Consider the following 24,534-nt stretch of genomic DNA (forward strand, 5'->3'; position numbering starts at 1 on the left):
GGGCATGAGGTGAAATGAAACGTACAGTTGCAAATAAAAAATTTATTGGTTAAATCGATTACAACTTCCAACAGTAAATGATAAATCACAAAGAATCAACAACTCAATCAAATTTCATAACAAATAAATTAAATAGAGCCTACGGTACATTATCACATAATTCAGATACAAAAGCACTCCACCGAGATCGATCCGATCACCAGAAAAATCAACTTTGCAACTGCCATCATACTTCACTTCAGATAAATGTTCCGACACAGCCTCAACCGGAAACAAATCCAACAGGAACTGGTGTTGGGGGAAATTGCCACCAACCGAACACGCGCGGAGAAAACTAAAACACTTCTCTTCCCTTTACATCACTTATCATTATAATATAAGCATCTATAAAAACTGTACAACGTCTATTCCCCAAAAATGACTCCAGACATACAAGAAACCGGGAGAACACCAAAGTCAGACCCATGCAAAATGTTAATATCTGTATTAGGAAAAAAAACTCTGCTCGGTAAAAAGATATTTCAGAATGAAGGCTACCTTGCCATTCTTGCACAGCTAGCTGCACAGACCAATTCCAGTGCATCGAATGACCGAAATCTCAGGTCAGGACCCAATAGGAGATTAAAAAGTTGGTGCTTCTGAGACTCAAGGCAGCTACAGCACAATCATGTAATTATATTCAAGTTTCAGGGGCATATTCAGGTTCCACTGATAAATTTGTAATCTACATATATATAGATACTCGGGTTGATGGGTAAACGCACATCTGTTTTGGGAGATTCATACACCAGCATCAAGGACTATGCAGATTTCGAAGATGGTCAGCTACATCACAGGAACCACTTAGTTTTTGAAAATCAGAGCGGTGAAGAATATTCGATTGGAAGGGACTAGAGTTGTTGGAGTTCGGATTCTTATGTGTAATTTTTCCAGTAATGCTGTAGCGCAGACGTATTCGGTGACATTTCGTCTCTGTAGTGCAGCTTCCCCGCACTTTAACCAGTAACATAACTTCCTTGTCCTTGGCATCTTCACACCAACAGTTTCTTGGAACACCATCCACAAACTCTTCCAATGTTTGATATTCTTCATGTCGGATAGATATTTCAGTAAAATGATCTGGTTCAATGATTCCTGCTGCTGGATGGACCTGTTACAGTTTGGAACCATTACATTATATTTCCCAAAATAAAGTGTACAGAAAGTTATGTGGTAACTCGATAAGCAGAAGTTAAAAAGGTGTCTGACATAAACTGGACACAATTGAAGTGTTTTGCACTAAAAAATTTGAGGAACTTCCACTGAATGTAGCATGCACCATGCTTTTACAATGTGAGAGGATGTTTCACGGCAACATTAAGCAAACTAATTAAGTACTAGATAAAGAGGAAACACATCTATTATATTAATTTATACACTTATCATGGGCTTCGTCATAACCAATGGTCCAATATTGATCTTAAATGTTTTGAAGGACAAAATGAAATAAACATGAATAAAACAAGAGAGAGTTTATAAAACTAAAAAAAAAAAAAAAGGAGTTCCATTCTTGGCTACAAGTAGAAAATTTTTGCAATTACAAGCATACTAGAGATGATCGCACTCTAACCAACTCAATTCTATAAAAGGTGTAAATGGCATAACTGAAAGGGGCGCAGCACGTCTTTTATTCATGTTGAAGTATTATAGCGAAATCACCCAAAATAATAAATAAAAAACTACGAGTAACCAACTGATGTCATAACAGAGCACGGACACCAAAATAATAAGCACAAAATTATTAGTAACCAGCTGATGTCATAAAAAGATAAAAATAATAAACTTACCTGTAACCACTGTGGGAATCCAAAACCACCTCTTGGACAATGATTGGACGCATGCCCATCCTCCTTAATGGTAGCCAGACCTTCACAACACATTTCAAATAGAGCTGTGTTCTTCTTTGATTTATTTGTGATCCGCAATATAGATGGATCTTGATTCTGAAGTATTATGTTGTTAGTACTGACAATTGCTTCTGGAACTTTGCACAGCCCTTCAAGAACACGTTTAATTTTCTCATTTGATCTGATGATTTCTCCAAACACTTGTCTTCTAACCAATTCGTCAACTCGGGCAATCTCCACATTTAGAATGCAACGGACAGGCTTATGATCACTATCAGTCACATCCATGCAAGCTTCATACCTGTGCAAGATGTCTAGCCTTAGGGGGAAAAAAAGGAGAAAGGAAGTCTAAAAGATGCTGAATATCTGAGAATACATTCACGAGTAAAAGATGAAGGTAAGAAAGGAGAAAAACAAGGTAATCATCAGAAATCAAATATTTCAGAACAAGAGAGAACTTCAGAAGCAACCATGCCTTTATTAGGAACAAAACGGGCAAGAAAATTGTCCATTCAAAAGGAACTTACCCAGGGGCCGGGGGGTGGGGGCGGGCATCAATTTACTTTGCCCAAGTATGTACAAAATTTAACGAATTCATCGTCATTTGAGAAACTTATTCAACTAATATGTGTTGACACCGAAAAGAGCAGTAGTAAATGAAAAAATCAAATCAAGCTGGCAAGCAGGAGATTAGTTAATGACAGAAATAGCACTGGAATGATAATCAATTGACTAATTAGGAGACCAAGTGCAGCAACATCATGCACAAATATGACAGTTCATGCAGGCAAAATAAATGCATAGAATTCCAACCTTGCAACGAACTTCATAGCTAGCCATAAATGTTCTAGCGCAATAAAGATATATAGGTAGCATTTTCTTTCCTAGGAAACTTACTGTACTGTAGAGGAGACAACAGGGCAGTCTAAGCTGCAGGTAGATGCCAAAGTTGAACGGTTATCACGATACAGAATTCTGTCACACCAGGCAGGTATTCGTTTCTTCTCCCCAGAATCATATCCTTAAAAAGCACAAACAAACCATGACTAGATCTCTCACAAAAATAGTTTTGAACATAATAATAAATATAATTCTATCATATCAAGGCCATCTATAGATACAGAAATACGAAAATTTTGGATTCCAGTTTAAGTTCAAATACATATATCCAAGGAATTATAACCTCCATCATGAGATTGTGTAATAAGGAACAACAAATATTTCATCCCGATACCTGCCAAACCAGGTTGGTGCTTTTCAAATTTATAAGATGGAGGAAATCCAATATAACCTTCCCTCATTCCTTGAAAGACATTTCCTGCTTCCATTTCTACTCTCAACTGATCTCTTTCTTTGAGCCAGTCAAAGCATCTTTGAGAAACAAAATCTCTTGCTTCATCATAAGATATGCCACCAAGACGATAGTTAAAATCTCCAAGAAATACAACCATGTCAGCCTCAGAAAGCTCAGGCATCCCTTCCACAGGGTTAATACCCATACCCTGCACAACCACAAGGGATTAAAGTTTCTTATCATTTGAAACATAAGGAAACTTTCTTAAATAATGCCACAATGAAATCCAGAACAGTAAAAAAAAAAATGACAGCAGTATTAACCAGGGTATATACATACATTCGTCACGCGAAGGATTTGAATAGCAGATGAAACACCAGCTGCAACAGAAAGGATAAATGGCAAAAGCAAACAATTGACATGTGCAAAAAATAAGAACAAGAAGGCAAGAAACAAGATAAGAATAAATACAGGACCATACCAGATGCAGCATTTAAAAGGTTAGATGGCCGGCTAAAAACCATTGTTCGATATACATGATCAAAATCAGCATTTCGGCGATTGACAGCTTCTAAATGTGCAGCGAAATGACAATTCACAAAGCACATGACTCGACCGTACACTCTCATCCTCAGACCGACAGCTCCCTGATGAGAGAGCCTTAAATTAGTTTAACAACAAAGATGGGAAAATTTTAACCACAACGATAAGAGAGGAATATACAAAGTAATACCAAGTCTAGACCCATTCAAAAGCCTGAACCAAAATGGTACACCTTCAATTTTGAGTTTACGATTCTAAAAAAATAACGACTTTGTGGTGAGTAAATAGACGCATCTGTTGATACTTGTTCAAAATCAAAGTGATACAATCATACTTCACCACATTAAATACAATAATATGACTGAATTTTTTTTTATAACATACTGTTTCATCAGGTAAAATGTTACCCGTCAATCGATCTCCCAAGGGTAATTTGCCAACTATTACCTAAACATCATCATCTTTGAGTTCTATGTCCATCATCTCTCAAGTTTATTTCCCTTTCCAAATTTTAATTGGGCTTCTGTCTGCTAATGCTCTGTATCATAAGTGTGAGTCTAGTCTGCAAACCATATGTGTCTGTACGCGTTAAGATTTTTTCATATAGTTCTCAATCACAAGATTCCTCCGAAACAGATTGTGTTCATTCAATTCCATCATCCAAAATATTTGGGAGAAAATCTAGTCATTGCATGATTCAGTTTGTTTCACACAGTTTCCTACGGTCATGTGAGTGAGGCAATGAGCACTGTGATTGTCAGAGACATCCATTACAACGTCAAAGTTGCACACTCAAAGAAAGGTTATGAATAAAATAGATATAACTAAGATAGAATAATTGGTTAAAACATACACCACGCGATTCATCCCTTCGCACTCAACCAGTTTTTAAAAGGCATGGAGTTTTATGTGAGAAGTTGAAGAACATAAAGTCGTGTATATATTGACCTTTTACTTCTAAATTCGATGGTTGTGAGCTGGAGATGCCATATCATCACTTTAAGTAGTTTAGGTGTTATGGAATATTTGTTGTGGAAAGGGAATGCTTTTAGAATGTTCCATAAAGGGGAAAAATAGATTCAAATTTGGAAGAAGTGGGCATGCTTTGACTTCCATACTACTCAGTAGCTCTCATCCATTTGATTTTACTCTATCCAAAGCAAAGAGAGTTGAGTGTATCAGCCCTTGAGTCATTGCCAGTGGGGACCCATTATATCTGCATTCTTTTTTCACCCTCACTAAAGTAGTTTAATCAAACAAAGCAAAGTGCATTCCCTTCTAGTAAAGTTATATTGCCATTTAATCTATCAAAACAGAAAACAATGAGAAAATAAAATAAAACGCATGTTCACATTTTCTGGCAGACAAGCAAAGTAGCAAACAAACAATACCTTATTTCCAATAGCTCGTCCCAGTCCACAAGGAACTGCTGCAACATCAACATCCCCAACGTGGCCTCGAATATTGTTTCTAACCCTACAACATATTTCAGATGATGACATACATTAGAAAGTGTTTCTGAATCACCCTCACCCCAAAGTAAAACCAATCATAGAGTTTAACAGCAGAAGAGAACCGTGTGCATCAAATAACAGTCACAAAAGTACTACCTTAATACTCACCACACAGAAATGAGCAAACCTGCCAACTGCCTAGAGCCAACCCTTGAAAAGGTAGATCCTTCATCCAATGTTTTCCCAATCATATCTAGCCACCATTGTCCCACAGAACTACCCTCCAGACCCATCTGCACGGGTTGCAAGTTCATGCGCGTAATTAGTCTGATAGAACTGAACTGAACTGATGATTTGGAAAAGAAATAAGAATGAACCAATAGATAGTGACAAACTAATAAATGCTAGTTTAATCTTATATTTGTAAAAAGGATTAAATGGAAATAATGAAGCATGGATTATTCCTCCACCAACTTCAATAAGGAAAAATCCTCTGTTTTGAATTTCTGACATAAGCAAGCATTCAAAGAAAGGAAAAGAAGTGCAGTAAGTAATATCTATCTAATAGAGAAGCATTGGATCCAACCACATTGATTACACATATCAAGGCTTAACTCAATCACTGCAATGCGAGCAAGTTGTGCTAAAAATTTGAATGGTTCCAATTGGACGACGATAAATATATAAATATATTTAACACATACTGGAACTACAAGGCGTAATTGTAGCACGAGAAAAACCTTTACAAGTCAAAAGGGTCAACTAATTAAGTTGTTTGGACAAGTATCTCTTGATTTTATCATTATTTCCTGGTCTATCCACAAATCTTTAATGTAACATATGAGAACTAATTGCATCCGCGGAATATTTGACTGTTTGACAAACATTCTCTAGCAGGTACAGCAAACCCATTTCACCTGCTTCAGAAACAACTGTATTCAGCTTCAAATATTTTTGGTATCAGATTCTCAAACAAATTGTATATCAACAATCTTTACCTAATAAATCTTCCAGCTATTGCATTTATCAAACGCTGTAGATTAGAGAAATTGAACAAAATAAAGATGAAAGAAAATGTTATATACGGTTTCTTTGGCGGCAGACATGGCTAGGAAACCAGCACCCATTTCCACCTCCTGCAACCCAACAACAATAATATCTATGTCTGTCGCAGCAGAGCCAAGCCATGATATAAGGGAGTCTGGAGTTGCCCGCCCTTGTGCAACATTCCATGTTCCAGCCAATATTTTCAGATTCTCTAGCTTTGTGTACAAAAATTCCTTCCCAGCCAACTCCGTGCGGAATATATTATCAAGTGGTCCAGGAGATGTAATGTTCCACCCACGAATACCACCGTGATTAGCCAAGGTAAAAACGTAACCACCTCCGATAGCCAAATCTATCACCGGGCTACTGTGAGCTACCCATTCTCCGAGCAAGTCACCATTGAGATCCAAAACCTGCACCGCACCACTAATATAACCTACCCATATCCGTTCACCTATTGTACAGAAGCATTGAACTGCAAAAGAATGATGCTGAAAATCACGCAGACGATTGCCATTCCCATCCCATTGCACAAGTAACCCATTTGCACATCCAGTCCAAATCATTCCATCAACAGTTGAGACCAATGCTTCAGTCCGCTTACTATCCTCTCCAAAAGATCCTTTAACTGCAGCTCGACGAACAGCATCTGCTGCTCCCAGTATAGCATTACGAGAACGCTGGAAAAAATTAAAAGTATTTTGTGCCTTTTCCTTTGAACCAGATGGGGACTTTGTCCTCATCTCATCCTCCATGAAAGGATCAAGTGGCGTGTTCTCGATCTGACCATCAATGTTAAAAACTTTAAGCAGTTCCCTGGTACAAGCATCCCTGTATAGTGGAGACTAATCAAAACCTTCAAAAGGAGAATACTAAAATCAACAAGAACAAAAAAAAGAAACCAGTGAAGTGCTATTTGTTAGCCTTAATTCTTTCTTTTTTCTCTTTTTGAAGGTGTCCTTTACTCCTTAAAACCCTAGAACCAGATTAAAACATTGAGCCCATCAGAATATTATCAGATGCCAACCAACTGTCATCACACATTTGAAGACTAGAGTTATAAAAGAAATGGTTTTAAATTTTCAATAAGTAAAGAAAAAGTACCCTTCGGCGGAAATCCTACCAATAAGCAATGAAAAATTAAAGATAAGCGCAGAAATTCGTGACTCTTTGATAAAATAAGCCAATAAGGTTCTCAATTATATGCATAACAATAAAACCAGATACCATATAAAGGATCAAATTACTGACGATTTACCACAATGCAAATGACTGAAAACCTGCACTCCACACCTTGGCTCCAGAATGATCAGATAACATATACTTGACATCTGAAGTAAAAATATTACTGTTGGCACCATTCAGAGTAGCCTCGCTTCTCGGGTCAATGTAAGATCTTTCTATCAATAAAGCGGCCATGTTCCTTTCTCCAATTGTTAGAGAAAGGGACTTCTCAACAGCTTCCCAAGGCCAGATCTTGATAGCACCACCCTCAGATCCTGACCATATATCTCCTGTTTCAAATGAAAAAATTGAAGAAAAAGTAAAAAAGCAAATCTCTACGACGACAGGGAAATGTCTATCACAGTTAAACACACAAGTTCTTCAAAATCAAGAGCAAAATACTAAAATGAGTGGAGAAAAACAGCTTCAAGACGAAATTGCTCGTGTAAAATCTTTAAAAAATGTCTGGTAACATATTGAACAATGTGGACTCATGAAGAAGAGAAAAACAAAGAGATACACGTAAACACGTACAAATTTTACCTATATCAGTAATCACATGAACAACGAAGCAGCAACATATCATCGCGAGCATTGGAATTACCAATCGACAATCTCTAAAAATTCAATTTTTTTTGTTGACATAAAGGCTGAGTCTAACTCAATAATTTGAAATTCGTCTGAGGCTCAAAGAAGTCAAGAAGAGATGAACTAAAGTAGATAGAAATCATATACAAGAAGCTCAGCGAGATAGATTCATTTTTCAAATCGTCAACGTTGGTACTGGAGCTTGCATAAAATTACATACAGGGGACAGCCTACTGGGCATCCCTAATCAATAAAAATCATAACTGCCTTTGCCTTATGGTCCTTAAGAGGGTAAATTTTAAGCATAAAATGCAGGAGTTGTGGTAAGCAATGGGATGTCTATGTAACATATCAAGCTTGAGCCTGAGGATCATTGTGGTTGACAGTGCAGGGAATCTTGCTCATGTAAGAGTTCAGGGCTCTGAGCTTTATTCTCAAATTCTTTTTACTGCCACAGATGAGCGAATAAACAACAAACAATAATTCTATCATACACCTTATTGACATGAACATCTTGCTTATCAGTGTAGATTGTAGAAACAGTTTTCATTACTAATACCACACATTGAAGAGATATTCAACCCAACCATTCATCAGTGTTAGTCATGTGCAGACATAATTGAATAGAAAATTTTAAGTCATGGTTGCGCACTGCTTAACAAGTACCTCAAAGTAGCGTACATTTAATAACGAAAACAAAAAGAAATCTCATGCTCAGAAAACAAACTTTCACTTACATTAGTCATTTCCAGAAATACTTTTGACCCAAAAACACTTACATTTGGTTAAATTCAATCATTTTTCATTTTACAAGATTGTTATTTCATCATTTTAATATCCATCGTGAAACATACTCCCACCTTCTCACTTTTTTATTGCAAACAAAGGCTAATTTAACTTGCTTCTCTCTGGTTAACGCTAGTCCTACAGCCAGGTAAAACACGGAACAAGTATTTCTACAAAGGATAATTCCACTAAATCAGAATAATTTGGTTCACGTGCTTACATGAAAGACTAAAGACAGAAGTAAAGTTTAACAGCAGAAATATTATTCGCTTTAACACAGGCCTCTATGAGTGGAACACAAATAATCTCACCCAATTTCCATCTTCCAACATATGTTGATATCGATTGATTCTCCAATTATTTTATTTATGCCCAAGCATATCAAACACCGCCACGTTGGTATTCCCTCCAAACAAATTTTACTGGCATCGATTTGGTAGATGGAGATACCAACTTCCCCAAAGTAAACCAATAAAGGTAACACAAACGATAAAACGGACCTAAATTAACCAAGAGAACACTCAAATTGCACTTACTTAAACACCACAACTGCTGCTTATCTGAAGAATCTAACATCAGAAACCAAATCCAAAAACAACAGAAACCAAATTCAGGACAGAGCAAAGATTACCGTAAGAACTCACAACAATGGATAGCACTGGCCCGGGATGCGCTTGCCACGCAAGCACTTCCTGAAAACCATTCCTATAACTGCCGAAAAAATCCATCATCTTCCAACACCTAATCCTCCCATCCTTGTGCCCAGTCCACAACGCTCTACTCCCTCCGTCACCCACCATGCACATCGTGGCGGACTCCACCAGTGCCGACTCCCAATACCTCACCGTCCCCTCCTCCTCCAATTCCCCATCCTCAGCCAGACCGCCGTACATATCATCAACATTCAAATCCCAAACCCTCACTCCACACTCCGTCCCTGCCCACAACTGCGGCCCGTTATCATCGTCGTTAACGCATAAAATGTTCCTCAAGAACCTCCCAACTTGCGTTTCTCTCAAGGGATGCGGCCTTATCTCGAGACTCGGAGGTCGGTTCGGGTGAATCGGTGCTCGTGCAGGTAGTTTAAAAATCCCAGTACCACCTCCCGCAGCGACAAATTCAGGCAACGGCTGGTCAGAAGAGGATGAAGTAGAAAGCTTCCGGTCGAGGAACTGCAGCATGTAATCGAGCCTCCGCTGATAATTAGAAGAGCTGCTGACATCCCCTTCGTCATCTGATGAGGAGGAATTGTAGAAACGATCGAAAATTCTGGGCGTTTTCTGATAATTTGAGGATGCGTCATTGAAGCTCAAATTCGCTCGGAAATCAACGCCGTCGGCTGAATCATCGTCGGAATCGGAGCAGAAAGGGAATTTGTCGGAGTAGAAGTGAAAATTGGTCGTTTTTGGGTGGTGGTTCTGATCATCCATGGAACGGAAATTTAGGGGTTGCGTGGATTTTGGGAAAAATTTTATTTTTTATTTTTGAGAAAAAAAAAATAGAGGGTTGGGGTTGTTTATGTAAATACGACGTCGTTGTCGAGCTCAGAGACCGGCCAAATTGGAAAAGGAGCTATCCGTGATCTAGCAACGCCAAAGTATCCATTCATCTGATGTCAGCCACCATGTCATGTCTCATGACTGTTATCTTGAAAAACCACGTTTAAGTAATGTTTGGTAGAGCTTTTAAGAAACAATTTAAAATTTTTCCTTCATAAAATTTAAAAAAAATTGAAAAAAAAATTAGGAGTACTTTCTAAACTCTCTCAAACACTACCTTAGAATCGGTTAAAGCGCAAGACGGTAAATCACTTCAATTTTTAGACAATTGATGTATTCGAGTGTTATTATATTAAACGATCGTCTAATTATCGTTTAAACGGTTCAAAAATTTGTCTAGTCGGACGACCTAGTCCCTAGATTGATATATGATATTTTTTTCAATTTTAAATTTTCAATAAATACTATTTAAAATATGTGTCCATAAATAATAATTTAGAGTTTGAATTCGATAAATAAAAATTATTGGATAAATATTAAAATGAACAAAAAAAATTATATATTTTGACTAAAAATTAAAAGAAATATTTAGGCAGACGCCTAAGAATCTATGCACTAGATAGTGAGTGACCGACCGTCTACCGCATCATTTTTTTAAAATATTGATTCAGAGTAAGCAAAATAATAGTTTTATAATGTACATCCTCCATGGTTTGTCCAATGCGATTTACTTGATTGATCGTCTCTTGTACGTGATGCGTGTATATACATAATTTTTTTATGTTAATTAATTTTCATGTTATTTCTAGAACTCATTTGATAAATTATATATGAGTAAAAATTAATTTGATACATGAACTATTGGTTAAATGTCAAATTGGTACACGAACTTTGTTAATGGCTTAATTGATACATGTCCACCTGATTTTGACCAAATTATGATGAAAAAAGGGTATAATAGTCTTTTGATGATACAAATTAATTAAAACATTAATATTATTTTAGTTTCAAAACCAGCTTCATCATTTTTGTCAGTAATAAAAACTGAGAACAAATTTCAATTTTTTATTAGTCATGTTCTCTTATAAAATTATTGTGTTTAAATAAATTTTCAATTTTTTATTTGTTTTTTTATTTTTTTATGACGTGAAAACCCGCAACCGCTACCTTTTGGTGCACACTAGGTAAACCCTCAGACCAACGTAATTTAATTTTTTATTCGTTGATTAAAAAATATGTGTCACGTTATAGCGAAGTTTAATTGGTGTTTCGATAAGTTTTTCTTATAAATATGATTTGAAAATTAAAATTAATTTTAGTAGAACTTACGTAATATTTTTATTAAAATATATATTCAATAAATTTTTACATAGTTAAAATATTAAAAAATATTTTATCACAATCACTATTTATTTAATTTTTTTTCAAAACATTATCGAGAAAATTATGTATACAAAAATCAAAATTTTAGCTAAAAATATTTATCTATTTTCTATGGTATCAATTTATTTATTTACAATTATTTAAATATTGTATGCTTTAATATAATTTATCTAATCTTTTTCGTTGAAATATATAATATATCTAATATAATAAATATTATGTACAAATAAAAATTTTAATTAAATCAATTTTTACGTATAAAATATAATATACAAATATATCTCATTAAAATCAAAAATAAAATATGCATTTTTTGTAATAAAGGGCAGATTGGACATTCTACATAAATGTCACCGGAAATTGACTGGAATCCGGCGGACATGTACCAATTAAGCCATTAACAAAAGTTCGTGTACTAATTTGACATTTAATCAATAGTTCGTATACCAAATTAAATTTTACTCAATTATATATTCAAAAGTTTAAGAGTAATGACTATCTAATATAAAAATTTTAAAATACAAACAAAGATAGCGAATATCATTTCGGTAAATAAGATAAAAATCTAATGGCTAACAAAATAGGAGACCATATAAAATTATTCATTTGTATAATAATTTTGGTTTTGTTGGGAATTAAACTATGAGATAATCGTAATTTCATCTCAAACTTCACCAATTAATTGAAAGTTATTTAATTAAAATATATCTACTATAATAATATATTAAGATAACTAAGAACATAAATCAACGGAATCAAAATCGAATATTGAAAAAATTAATGCTCAAATTAGATATATTCAAGCTCGAAAATATTCAAACATCTTTGTGAACCGATTCAAAATTGAAGCTCGAAATATTTAGGAGTCAAATATTTTTCGAGATGACTTGATTTGTTTACATGATCACATTCCTATCAGCACCTTCTTGGACTAGCCTGTCACACAGGGCTTACCTAGTGTGGTTTACCTGGTTAACATAGTTTGCAGGCTATTGCGTTAGTTCGGAGGTTTATCCGGTGCGCACCGAAGGTAGCGGCTGCGGGTTTTTACGTAAAAAAAATAAAAATAAATAAAATAAATAAAGTCTTTAATTAGAGAGTTAATTAGAATAAATCTCTAATATAACTAAAAAAATAGGATTGTGACGGCAACAACAATAATACTAAATTTTATGTTCAGAAAACAATGGATATGATGAATTTAATAGTGTTGTTCATTACTGAAAATTATTTGAGTAATTATAAATATGTAAAAAAAAGATAGTTATCATTTTTATTCTCATAATATAATATTAATATTAATATATTATTTGAACAAAATATTTTTGAGAACTCATATAGTATGCCTACCATTTAATTAATCTAATTTAATTTAATTATTAATGCCTAATATGTAACAAGACCATGTTGGAATGATATAAATACTCTCTTTAATAGCACAATTAGCAAAATAATTCCAAATTAGCGTGCTCACGGTCTATAATTAGGGGTGATTTTTTGGTATGCCGTACTAAAAATATTTGTATGAAAAAAATTCATACCGATACCGATAGCAAACTTCTGAAATTTGGTATGAAAAAAATCCATATTGATACCGTATAGATACCGAAAAAAAAATTCGGTATACCAAAAAAATGTCTGTATATCGAAAAAATTTCGGTACGATATGCCAAAAATTCGATATTTTGATCTGGTATGTCAGCCCTATCTATAATATATTTGAACACAACCACCATCCCCTCCCCGCATAAACAAAATTGTTTTTATGATGATGAAAGTCGCAATCGTTATTGTTAACATCAGAAAATGTCGTGGTATACGTGGCGACCTTCCCTAACAAAGTGTCCTCTCCAAGTATCTTCACCGTACACCTGTTCACCCTCCTACACGCACTAGACAACTCGTGAATGAGTGAATGGGCTAAGTCAGAATAGAGATTATGTGGAGAGAAAACTTAATATAAAAGAGTATATAAGAGAATATATATATATAAGAGTAAATGAATAACAACACATCAAATCTGGTATTTATATGAGAACCTAAGAGAGTTTTTATAATAAAAAACATCATCGTTCCCGGAATACGAGATATTATTTCCTTCTTATCTAAGATTATGTCTCATCTTCAAAGATATCAAATTTTAGTCAATAGAAAATAAAATATATTCACCCCAACTTCACCTTCTCTCGCCTCTTCCCACTCTATCTCATGTCATCTCTGTACCTCATCCCTACTTCACCTTTTCTTGCCTCTGCTTCATCATACCCTCGATCTCTCCCATGCTCGCACTAAGTACATGCTCCTTGGATTTCGGCCCAAATCCCAGCCATATACACCGAGGTGAACTGTGCTACACAGGGATGGTGACCCGAGGTGATCCGAGACGAGCTGAAGTGAACTATTACGTACCGAAGTGAGTCGAAGCGAACCCTGCGGAGCCGAACTGAGCCGAGGCGAACCCTACATAGCTGAGGTGAGTCGAGGCGAACCTGCAGTGCCCAACACCTCGAGCCTCCGCCCCTATGGCCCTCCGTCTGACATACTACCTGGATCTTATCCCAGTCCGATGTGACATACTATATATCAGTTATTTTTTATGTGCGTTGAGTAGTCCAATGGACTACAACTAGTATATATATTTATTGGTGTATGTATGTATTGTGAATGTATATAATATAAATTTTTGTACGAAAAGATTTATTAACAAAGATTTTAGGCGCAAATTTTATCTTCAATATCTATTGTGATTTATGAATATTGAATATGTGAGTATGTCTTGTGTGCGTATATAAGCACACGTGAGATTTATTTTTGAATATATTATCTTACTGAAATAAATTATAATTTTTACTATATTATCTCATCGGTTTGTTAACTAACATTTAAATTCAACAATGTTATTAAATCAAACGAAATAATTTACAATATATATACTAGTCGTATCTGCACGCGCACTGCGTGTGTTGTTAAAGATTAATTTTTGTTGTTGTAGTTATTATATTTTTATATCTAACATATTTAAATTAAAATGGAGTCATTAAAAATGAGAAAATCATGGACATATGAAGTTTAAAATAAAGATAAAGATTTTTGTTTGTTAGTTTTTTAAAGGGTATTTTAGATATTTCGTCTTTAGTTTCACCAAATCAAATTTAATTTGGTTACTAAGTGATGCTCTTTTTTAATAATATAATAAGATATATATATATATATATATATATATATATATATATATATATATATATATAGTAATGATCACATGCACCCTAGCCGTAATGATCACATGCACCCTGGCCCCTGGCGGCTGGCGTGCAGGAATTTTTCGTGTGCGGCCACTAAAACACGGTACCGAGGTTTAATGTTTTTTTTACACTAAAACACGATATCGGATTTTAGTGGTCGCACACGCACACGAAAAACTCTGCACCCTAGGGTGCAGGACTGCAGGTGATAAAAATTATATATACATATATATATATTTGTAGGACCGAACGCTTGTCGTTTTACAAAAAATTATAGTTCAAGTGTCATTGTTCAATCGCTCAATCAGTAGGGACAATTATTGCACTCCAACAATCTCTCTTCCAATATTGCACTTTTTGCAATCAATAAGAATCAAATTCACGACTTTGACTCTGATGCCAATTGTAAGACCGAGAGTTTGCCGCTTTACGAAAAATTATAACCGGTGGTAATAGAGAAACTCAAATCTTTTAAATCGCACAGTAATTTAAGCGTCGTGGTTCGATCGGTCAATCAACAGAAACAATTATTGTACTCCAACAATATTGAAGACATAATTTACGCTATATTGGGCACTCTTTTTAGTGCACACATCATATATTTAAAAAAAATATATGGAAGGAGATAAGGGCACGATGTTAGGATAATATAGTTTAGTCTTGAATAATTTAAATTTACAATATTGCCTAATAGTTAACAGTTCAATCCATGTACATTATAGGCCCTCGTATGTTTTTAATTTGTGTGGCCAAAAATTGAGAAGAGTTATATTATCGCAATAATTATAATTATTAATTAAACTAACACACAATTGTTGAAGTTTCATCCATTTTGTGATAGACTGATATGCACAAGAGGATGCAAGGCTACTCGACATTTTCTTGCACATATAATATATATATATAAATTGCATGCCAATTCTATTAAATTAATATAAAAATTATAATGATTATATATTAATCATAAAATAACAAAAATTATAAAAATATTTAATTTCCATGTAAATAGTATTGTATGTGTTATGATCGAAATGTGTATATAAAGGGGGTGAATACAAACACGCTTTAAAATATTTTTGAACTACAATAGCTCGTTTTTGAAATGTTCAAAAAATGAACTGAACACCGAGAGATTATATCAAGTTCGATTTTCAAACCTAGCAGAAGACACTCAAAATAATCCCTCTAAAATCGATCAAACATTTTTTTGAAAAAAAATGCAAGTTGAAATGATAAAAATGGTTTGGTTGAAGCATTTTATCAAACATTTTGTATGTAATTTTTTGATATTTTATCAAATACGTAAAATGCTTCAACTATGAAATCCAAAATAGCAACAAAAAGTAAATGCAATAAAGAAAGAGACACTAATTTGTTTATGGAAGTTCGAAGGTCAAATCCTTCTATATCTCTCCTTTTTCCGTTTCCGGAAGGATTCTAATAGAAGACTTTGAATTATACAAACCCGTTGTACAATCCCGATCCAACTGATATCACTCTCTTGATTAGAACTCATAGCATACTCTCAATGTTCTTGACAACAATTCAACAACCAACTACACATTTTTTAACGTCTTTGTGCAAAAACTCTCACTCAAATATTCTATGTAACACATCTCTCTTTCGTGTGAGAGTGAGCTCTCTTAAAATGATGCATTATTCAACATTTGAACATGGAAAAGTGTTCTACAAACTTGAATTGGTGTGGATGATTTAACTTTGAAAACTAATCTCTCTTCTTGTTCCTCACACATCACTTTGTTGGGCTTGCTCTCATTTTAGCTTGTTTTTCTTTTATAATATGCCCATGCTTTTAATCCCATTTAAAAGCTTGTAAATGATCTTCAAAGTATTGTATTTATGACCTCCAAGAATGATATGAACGCTGGATTCAAGAATATGACCGTTTGAAAATTATCTGTACGATTTTTGGAATTAAAATGGTAATATTTTGTTGGAAATGTGTTTTAAATTAAAATGTTGAATGAAAACCATGGTTCATGAATGTGAGAGTGTCCTTTGACTCTCCATATTTTTGAGTTAATTTGAGACCTTTGGCTATTCACATTCTTGAGTTAATTCCAAGATTAATTGAGTTAATTAATCTTGCATGACTCTTGATGTGTCTTTTGGAGCCTATAAATAGTGTGTTCATTTCCTCATGAATCCACACACACACAAAAATATTCAAGATCTCGCTCAATTATTCTCTTTCATTTCATATTGTGAGCTTCTCATTTGGCCTCCGTTAAGTTTTGGTGATAAAGTGAAGGTACGATTCGAGTTCGTCAGAGTAGTGAATTTGTGCTTAGTTTGCTATTGGTTCAATCATTGTATCCTGGAAAACAGACGTCTGTACGTGTTGATACTCAAGCATCTTGTGGAGGCGATGAATTTGTTTTAAGAAAACTGTACTTAGCTACAGGCCTCGGTTTGCTTTACAGTTTTCTTACTATTCTTGTTCGTTTTATTGTTTACTCTTGTTGTATTCTTTCAAATATATTCACGTTTTTCGAGTTTAACATCTTGGATAGCATATTTGAGTTGTTGGCAATTTTTTGAAGTTGAGTTGATTTTACTGTTTATTGGACTGGTTTGACCGATCTGGTGGTTTGGTCCAATTTGATCCGATCCATTCACTTGATTATAGATCTTGATTCACCGATTTATGAGAAAAAAGTAATGAACATAAAAGTTATAGCCATTTATCTTGGTTTTTCAAATAATCAAGAATTACTCGATTTCGAGTTCGTACAAGAGAGATATGCTCTAAATACAAGACTGTATACAAACTTGAACTCTTTCTTCATCCTATGCAGAACCATAAACTTCATCGCGATTTATCAGCTTCTTAAGCTCCGATTCAGACTTCTACTTGTGAAGAAGCTTTGTAGATCTTCTCTTAGCTTCGAAACTCATACTGAATCGTTTCATTTGGATAACTGAGCTGGAAGATATAGCAAAAATACCAGAGCATGTATTTTTGATCTAGTTGTTGTATCAATTGAATTCATCTTGATATTTCGACAACCATTTTGCCTAGATAACATCCGAACTAACTGATCTGATCTGAAATATGACTTGTAGATATTTGAGTTGGGTTTTCAAACGTTTTGACCTCTGGTCATTTGAATCATCGAGCTATGAGATATGTTCAAAATAATAAACTGTGCCAAAATTCTAACTTGACTAAATTTGAGTTTCAGCTTCTCAAACTTCTAATTTTTGATCTACCAACTACACACTTGAATATGTTAGTGTTTGGAAGAACTTCTACAAAGCGCTTCTCAGATTTTCTTTCACAATATTTCACCAAACACTACTTAAGTATGTTAGAAATACAGTAACAAATTTTGTTATCATCAAAATCAATATTTCTTGTACTTCCAAACCCAACAGTATGTTATCAATTTGTACATTTTAGTTTTATGACAAATCAAGTGATTAAAAAAAGACGCAAAAAAATTACGTTTTGAGTAAAGTAAATTAAGTAATTGTATCGTTTAATAATCGAAAAACATTTTAAAAATCATTTAATATAAAAAATTATCATATTTCAAAAAAATAAATAATATAAAAATTAACGTGTGTATAAGGTGCACGTGTAATATATATATATATATATATATATATTACTTACTATATTATTAAAAAGATCGACCAATTAGTAATCCAATTAAAATTGATTTTGTGAATTTAAATTCAAAATATCTAAAATATTCTTCAAAAAAAAAAATTTATGTCTCTATTTAAACTTTACGTGTCCATGATTTTTTCCGTTTTACATTACTCGATTTTAAATTTAAATATGTTAGAAATAAAAATATAAAACAACAACAATAAAGATTAATGTTTTACAATATACAAAATGCGTATACAAACACGACTAGTATTATATAAGCACAAGCACTTACATTAACTAATTTGGTATGTCACTATAACATCAACATTAAATTATATATCTAACCTAGCTATAAAAATAGTCGTTCATTTATACAGCTAAATTAAATTTAATTAAATAATGAGTAAATATATTGAAATCAAAATTACACTATATTCAGTATTCATTATCTCTCAATTATATGATATCTCCAATTTAAAACTTATAAGAAAATGTTTATCAACTTCTTACCACTATATATATTTTTTTGTTCCTTATTTTCGATAATTTGCTTTATTTTATTCGGTTTTTATTTATATTATACATTATGCATATATCGCAGTACCTCAATCAATATATAATGATGATGAATTGATGATGATGGTAATAATTGAATGGAAGGAGTTCAATGCCGTGAGGCAAAGGGTAATTGCGTGTCCATGGTGGCTTACACTCCTCTAGATATTAATTCCTTGTCAAACATGATTTTTTTTTTTTTATCAATTTCCGCCAAGTTAGGTATGTATTTATTATCCTTTAAAAAAAAAGGGTATGCATTTATATTTTTTATCGGAACAAATTAATTTAATAATTCTCGTTTGGTATCGAAAGTCAGACCAAAAAGTACTTTTTTTAAAAAAAACGTATTTTTTTGGCTAATAAGGTGTTTGGATGACCAAATAAGTGCTTAAAAAAATCACTTTTTAAGTCAAAAAGTTTTTTCAAAAACAAAAAATTATAGCTTAAAAAAACACTTATTTTAAAAAATCACTACAAAATCCAAACGGACTATATTTGTCGAAGGGATTGAGCGAGGACACCACAAAAAACCCAAAAAATAAATATAAACAAATAAAAGAGGTCACGTGACAAAATCAAATGGATGTTGGAAGAAATTCGAATTATAGCCAAAGTTGAAATAATAGTCACATTCTAGATGTTAGTAGTAAATGTTTAGTCATGATACCTCATTAAAGTGTGATTTTTAGAAGAAAAAGAGGATTTGTTATAAACATTAAAAATATGATTTGTTTGAAAGATATTTTTGTATGATTTTATTAGAGACGAGACTCATTCATTTCTAGTATGTGTGGTGCCTTGTCTATTAAAATGTCAAACATTTTCGCTTGTGTATAAAAAGTTCTATGATCGTAGTAGATGACTTATATTTTAAATATCGATGCGGATGAGACGGAGAAAAAAAATGTAGGACTCTTGGAACCGTATACATAGATGCATGTTAGATAGTGTTTTCACATGTTGTCACAAGAGTTTTTATGAGACCGTCTCGCTAATTAATTTTGTTGGACGAATGTCCTATCCGACTTAAATCGACTCATGAAAAAAGTATTACATTTTATATTAAAAATATTACTTTTCAAGACAAATATGAATAATTTAAGTCAATTCATCTGAACGTATTCCTCACATGATGTGTATGACTAAATTAAATCCAAACCAATTATTGCATTACAAACCTTGAGAAAAAAAAAACTCACAATGAAATAACTTCTGATATTAATCATTCAAACCCCTGCATATAATTTGTTTATAAAATCCCCATCTTTATTTTTTCGAGGTCAAAATACGAATATGTGGATCCACGGGAACACCTTGTTCTTCGTATCTTGGATCGTACAATGAGAACCTGAAAAAAAAAAACAATTTTTTGTTGTATGATATGGTGATTCATTTTGTTATTTAAATTGTAAGAGTTCTCGTTTTCCATGCTATAAACAAATAATAAAGAATATATTAAAATTTCCAAAAACCCAACAAAATTGGATACTAGTAGACCAACTTAATTATAACATATATCCCATACCATTTCCTTTTTAAGAGTTAATTTCTGGAATGAACATGTAATCAATGTGGTGTCAATGCACTCCACTTTCTTCTTATTTTTTTCCGTAACAAGTGTTTTGTTCATGATTATGATGAAACTCGCTACCGCAAACCACGTTAGTCATATAAATCATTCATGAGGATAAACTATATGTGCATACTCATTCGATAAAGTGTTGATATGAAGATCAACTTATGACCATTAATGATAAAACCCTCTGTAGTTGGAAATTGCAGAATGTAGTGTTTGGTGATTAAGTTTTCATTTATTTTTAATGTTCGGCATGATTACATTTGGTATATAGGTGCGCGGTGATTAAAAATAAAGACTCTCATTTTCCTTCGTTAATTATGATTAGAAACGGATTAACGAGTAAAATATTACCGTCATTAAGTACAATTTTTGGTGGTGTTTGTTATTTACGGCCATACAAATTATTATTAGCGCCTTTCAATCAGGCACAAAAATAAATTCTAGAGCTATTCGCACGTAGACAATTTTAGTCAAACAAGAACATCATTAATTTACCAAAAGCACACCAAAAGACATAAAGGAATTTTTTTAAAAAAAAATATTTCGTCAATAAAATATATGAAATTAATTTTTTTATTATAATTTTCATATTTTTTCGCATCTTAGAATAATGAGTTTACCTTTGGGTAGAAGCGTGAAACCTAGTAGAGCTTTGTCCACCATTGCCCCATATCAACGAGCTCAAACTTCCAATGTGACGAGGGGAATTACCATCTTCCCAACTTATTTTCCTCTACAAAAAATTAAAAAAATAAAGTAATAATAATAAATAAATAAATAAAATAAAAACTAATTAATTGGAAAATTTTAATTAACAGCGAAAAAATATATATAAAAATATAGCAAACCTTCCCTCTTGGAATTTGGTTTAAGTTGCTGCTACTTGGCACGTTCATTAATGAACTTGGATCCCCTTGCTGAATTCCCATAGAGCTGAAATAACACTAACATTTTGATAAATATCCATTAATGCACGTAGGCTATTTTATATGGGGTCAAATATTGTAAAAATCCATCAATAAGTTTTCTAGATACTGTTTTACATCTCTAATTAGTCAAAATTTGATATTATTACTCATACAACGCTAATATTGTCGATCTGTCCAGCCAAAATCCAAAAATCCGACGAAAATTGAATTAAATGTGAACAAACAGTCAAACCATACCGAGACTAACTAAATTTTAATGAGTTAAAATCATAATATTTTACATCTACGTCTTTGTTTAATTTTTTTCCTCACTCATGAGCAAAGTTACCGAAATTAAGGGGATTTTTTAATAATTGAATTAGCAGGCGTCGTGAAATAATCTCCATCCGTGTTCATGACTTTATGTGATGACGAGTACTCATTAAAAAACTCTTCAAATGGTATGATCTGTCGCATGAACGCAAGCAAAGCGATCAACTAGTCGAGATGGCCGGAAAATTCTATGATCTATCGGGTGTAATCGTTGAGTAAAAACCACATAAATGTTATACTGAATGAAGATCACCCGTTATAGCATAGAATTTCATGTCGAGATGTTAATTAAAGATTTGTTTATCTTTAAATTAACAAAGTCGAACTCGGTTTGACTTTGAAGCATCCATATATCCAAATTATAACGGTATGCTTACCGAGAGTCCGAGACTAATGAGGCGCAACGACGGTGTTCCAGCTTGAGGCAACGCAAGATTTGATGGTTCAATTCGAGTTATACTTAATTGTTTCTGTCCATCTACACAATTATTTCACATTGTTCTTGATTCAATCAATTAGAAAAGTGGAAAAATTACAGTTTTGGTCGTGTAAATCACATGTTTTTCATTTTTATCATGTTAGATATTGGTCGGTTTACAGTTTTAATCAACTAAATTATTTTAATTTTTTTTTCAATTTTAGTCGTTTCTACATCCGTCACCATATTCAGTGACACAACATTTATCAAGTGCTATATCAACTTTTCTGACGAAAATTGACTAAAACCGAAAAAAATGTAATTTGTGAACTGAGACCATAAATTAATTAATCGACAACATAATAAAAAAAATAATTAAAAAAACGAGTGGCATTGCCAAAAATAATTTAGCCAAAACCATGAAAATGACAGAAACTAATTATAATTGACAAGGCTCATAAGAATTATATATTTATGGATTAAGATTAAACATAAAATTGTAACCTCATTGAATTGGTGGTATCACCAGTTGGGAAGACTTGAGGCGATGGGGACCTTTTGCGTGATTCCTGCGGCTCCATGTGTCACTGAGAAATTAAATGAAAACACAAGGCAGAATTTTTTTTTAGAATGTATTTAAATAATTTCATACAAACTGTTTAAATGCATACACATATGAAATTTTAAATCCGATCATTCGAAAATCTTAATTTGCGCCGTGAAAATCAAGCGAACTACCATCGATAACAACTCATTGGTACGTGTCATGACATGACGTTAGTTCAAAAATTTATCCAATACGCAATGAATATGAACAAAGTAATATTAAATGAATACCTAAAACATATGATCAGAGTAAGAATTCAAATAATTTTGTATAAACATATGTGCAGCTTAAGTAGGCGATAAAGAATAGACTGTTAACATTTTTTTTAAAAAAAAAATCTAGAATTTTAAATATGTGATCCACACGTTTATTAAGAATCTAAGCTAAAATATTAAAATACTTAATGCGAGATTTGCCTGATTTGTTTTGTTTCTAAAATGCATACATGGTAAGTAAGATTTTTAACCAAAATAAGAAACAAGAATGAAAAACAAAACTTAAAGTTGTCACTACTGATAAATCACTTTTTTGTTGGTTTTTAAAAAAACACAAACACCTTTAAAAAAACACACACAAATACACACGAAATATCATTTTGTTTACGAAGAGAATTCTAATAATTGTTACGCATGGCGAGTTTTCAACTTTAAAAAAATAGTGAATACTTTTACTTAAAAATAATAGTAATCAGTTTTTTCGTGTTTTTTAACTTCAAATTATGCTGTTGCTCCATTTAAATGAAACCTAGAAAGTTGATTTTTGGATGATTCTGATTCTTTAAAAGTAATTATGGTATTTTGATAAATAAATAATGAATTTTTTTCTAACACTCTTACCCCCAATATTTTGTAAAATACAAAATTACCCTTTACACTTATTTATATTTCCCAATACATAACCAAACGTGGTCTCCAATAAGGGTATTTTTTAAAAAAATATATAGTACTTTTATTTTTAGTTATAGTCGGATATTGTTACAATTGAGTCTTGAACGTATTCGAGACCTCAAACTTGATATTTTGGTTTCCGATGAGCTATATATAAGTCATCGGCTAAGCATATAGTATTAGAATCACTTTTTTTATCAAACATTTTACATACCTTAAAAAAATTTCAGGTTTTCATTTTTATTTTCAATCACTACACAAGTGCACATTTTTGATTTGTTTTCCCACTTCTTCACAATCAATATATTTAATAACTTCTTTAAAAATATAAAATATTTTATAAATATTCCCTTAATTTTGTAAAACCTCATATAGCCTAAGTAGGAGATATGTAAATGACATATTTATGGAGCTATTAGAGGCAAATTCGATTCGACTTACGTACCATTGCTAGACTCGATCGGGATTAGACTTTCATCTACAAATGGGTAGATTTCAACCTAGCATATGTGTAATACTCCAATGATAGATCTAATGTCTCATGATTTTCCACGTCAATAATATATAAATAATTATGCCTATGTGTAAAAATACGAACCGTTGAAGCATGATTTGTGTATTACCCATATACTAGGATCTTATCTATCAAATGTATTGTTCTAATTGAATTAATTCG

General features: G+C 32.9%; 1 protein-coding gene across 1 annotated transcript; it reads right to left on the reverse strand.

Annotated features, from left to right (window-relative positions):
- Positions 1-10: 10 nt before the first annotated feature.
- Positions 11-10,286, reverse strand: LOC140871602 (type II inositol polyphosphate 5-phosphatase 15). Its single transcript, XM_073274183.1, has 11 exons — positions 9,454-10,286; positions 7,483-7,738; positions 6,263-7,055; positions 5,346-5,470; positions 5,115-5,199; positions 3,662-3,827; positions 3,520-3,560; positions 3,121-3,388; positions 2,784-2,907; positions 1,827-2,187; positions 11-1,150 (listed from the first exon to the last, which is right to left on the reverse strand). Exons 1-11 carry the CDS (start codon positions 10,250-10,252, stop codon positions 794-796), a joined length of 3,375 nt encoding a protein of 1,124 aa, XP_073130284.1. The 5' UTR covers positions 10,253-10,286; the 3' UTR covers positions 11-793.
- Between the last annotated feature and the right edge of the window lie 14,248 nt (positions 10,287-24,534).

The sequence above is a fragment of the Henckelia pumila genome, unplaced genomic scaffold (genome assembly GCF_033568475.1).
Source record: "Henckelia pumila isolate YLH828 unplaced genomic scaffold, ASM3356847v2 CTG_461:::fragment_3, whole genome shotgun sequence".
Classification (NCBI taxonomy): domain Eukaryota; kingdom Viridiplantae; phylum Streptophyta; class Magnoliopsida; order Lamiales; family Gesneriaceae; genus Henckelia; species Henckelia pumila.

Excerpts from the sequence above, each read along its gene's own strand:
- LOC140871602 (XM_073274183.1), bottom strand. The coding sequence starts at position 10,252 with ATGGATGATCAGAACCACCACCCAAAAACGACCAATTTTCACTTCTAC. Across the intron at positions 2,188-2,783 it reads GTTGTCTCCTCTACAGTACA|GTATGAAGCTTGCATGGATG; the intron begins GTAAGTTTCCTA and ends CATCTTGCACAG. Across the intron at positions 1,151-1,826 it reads GATTCCCACAGTGGTTACAG|GTCCATCCAGCAGCAGGAAT; the intron begins GTAAGTTTATTA and ends AAACTGTAACAG.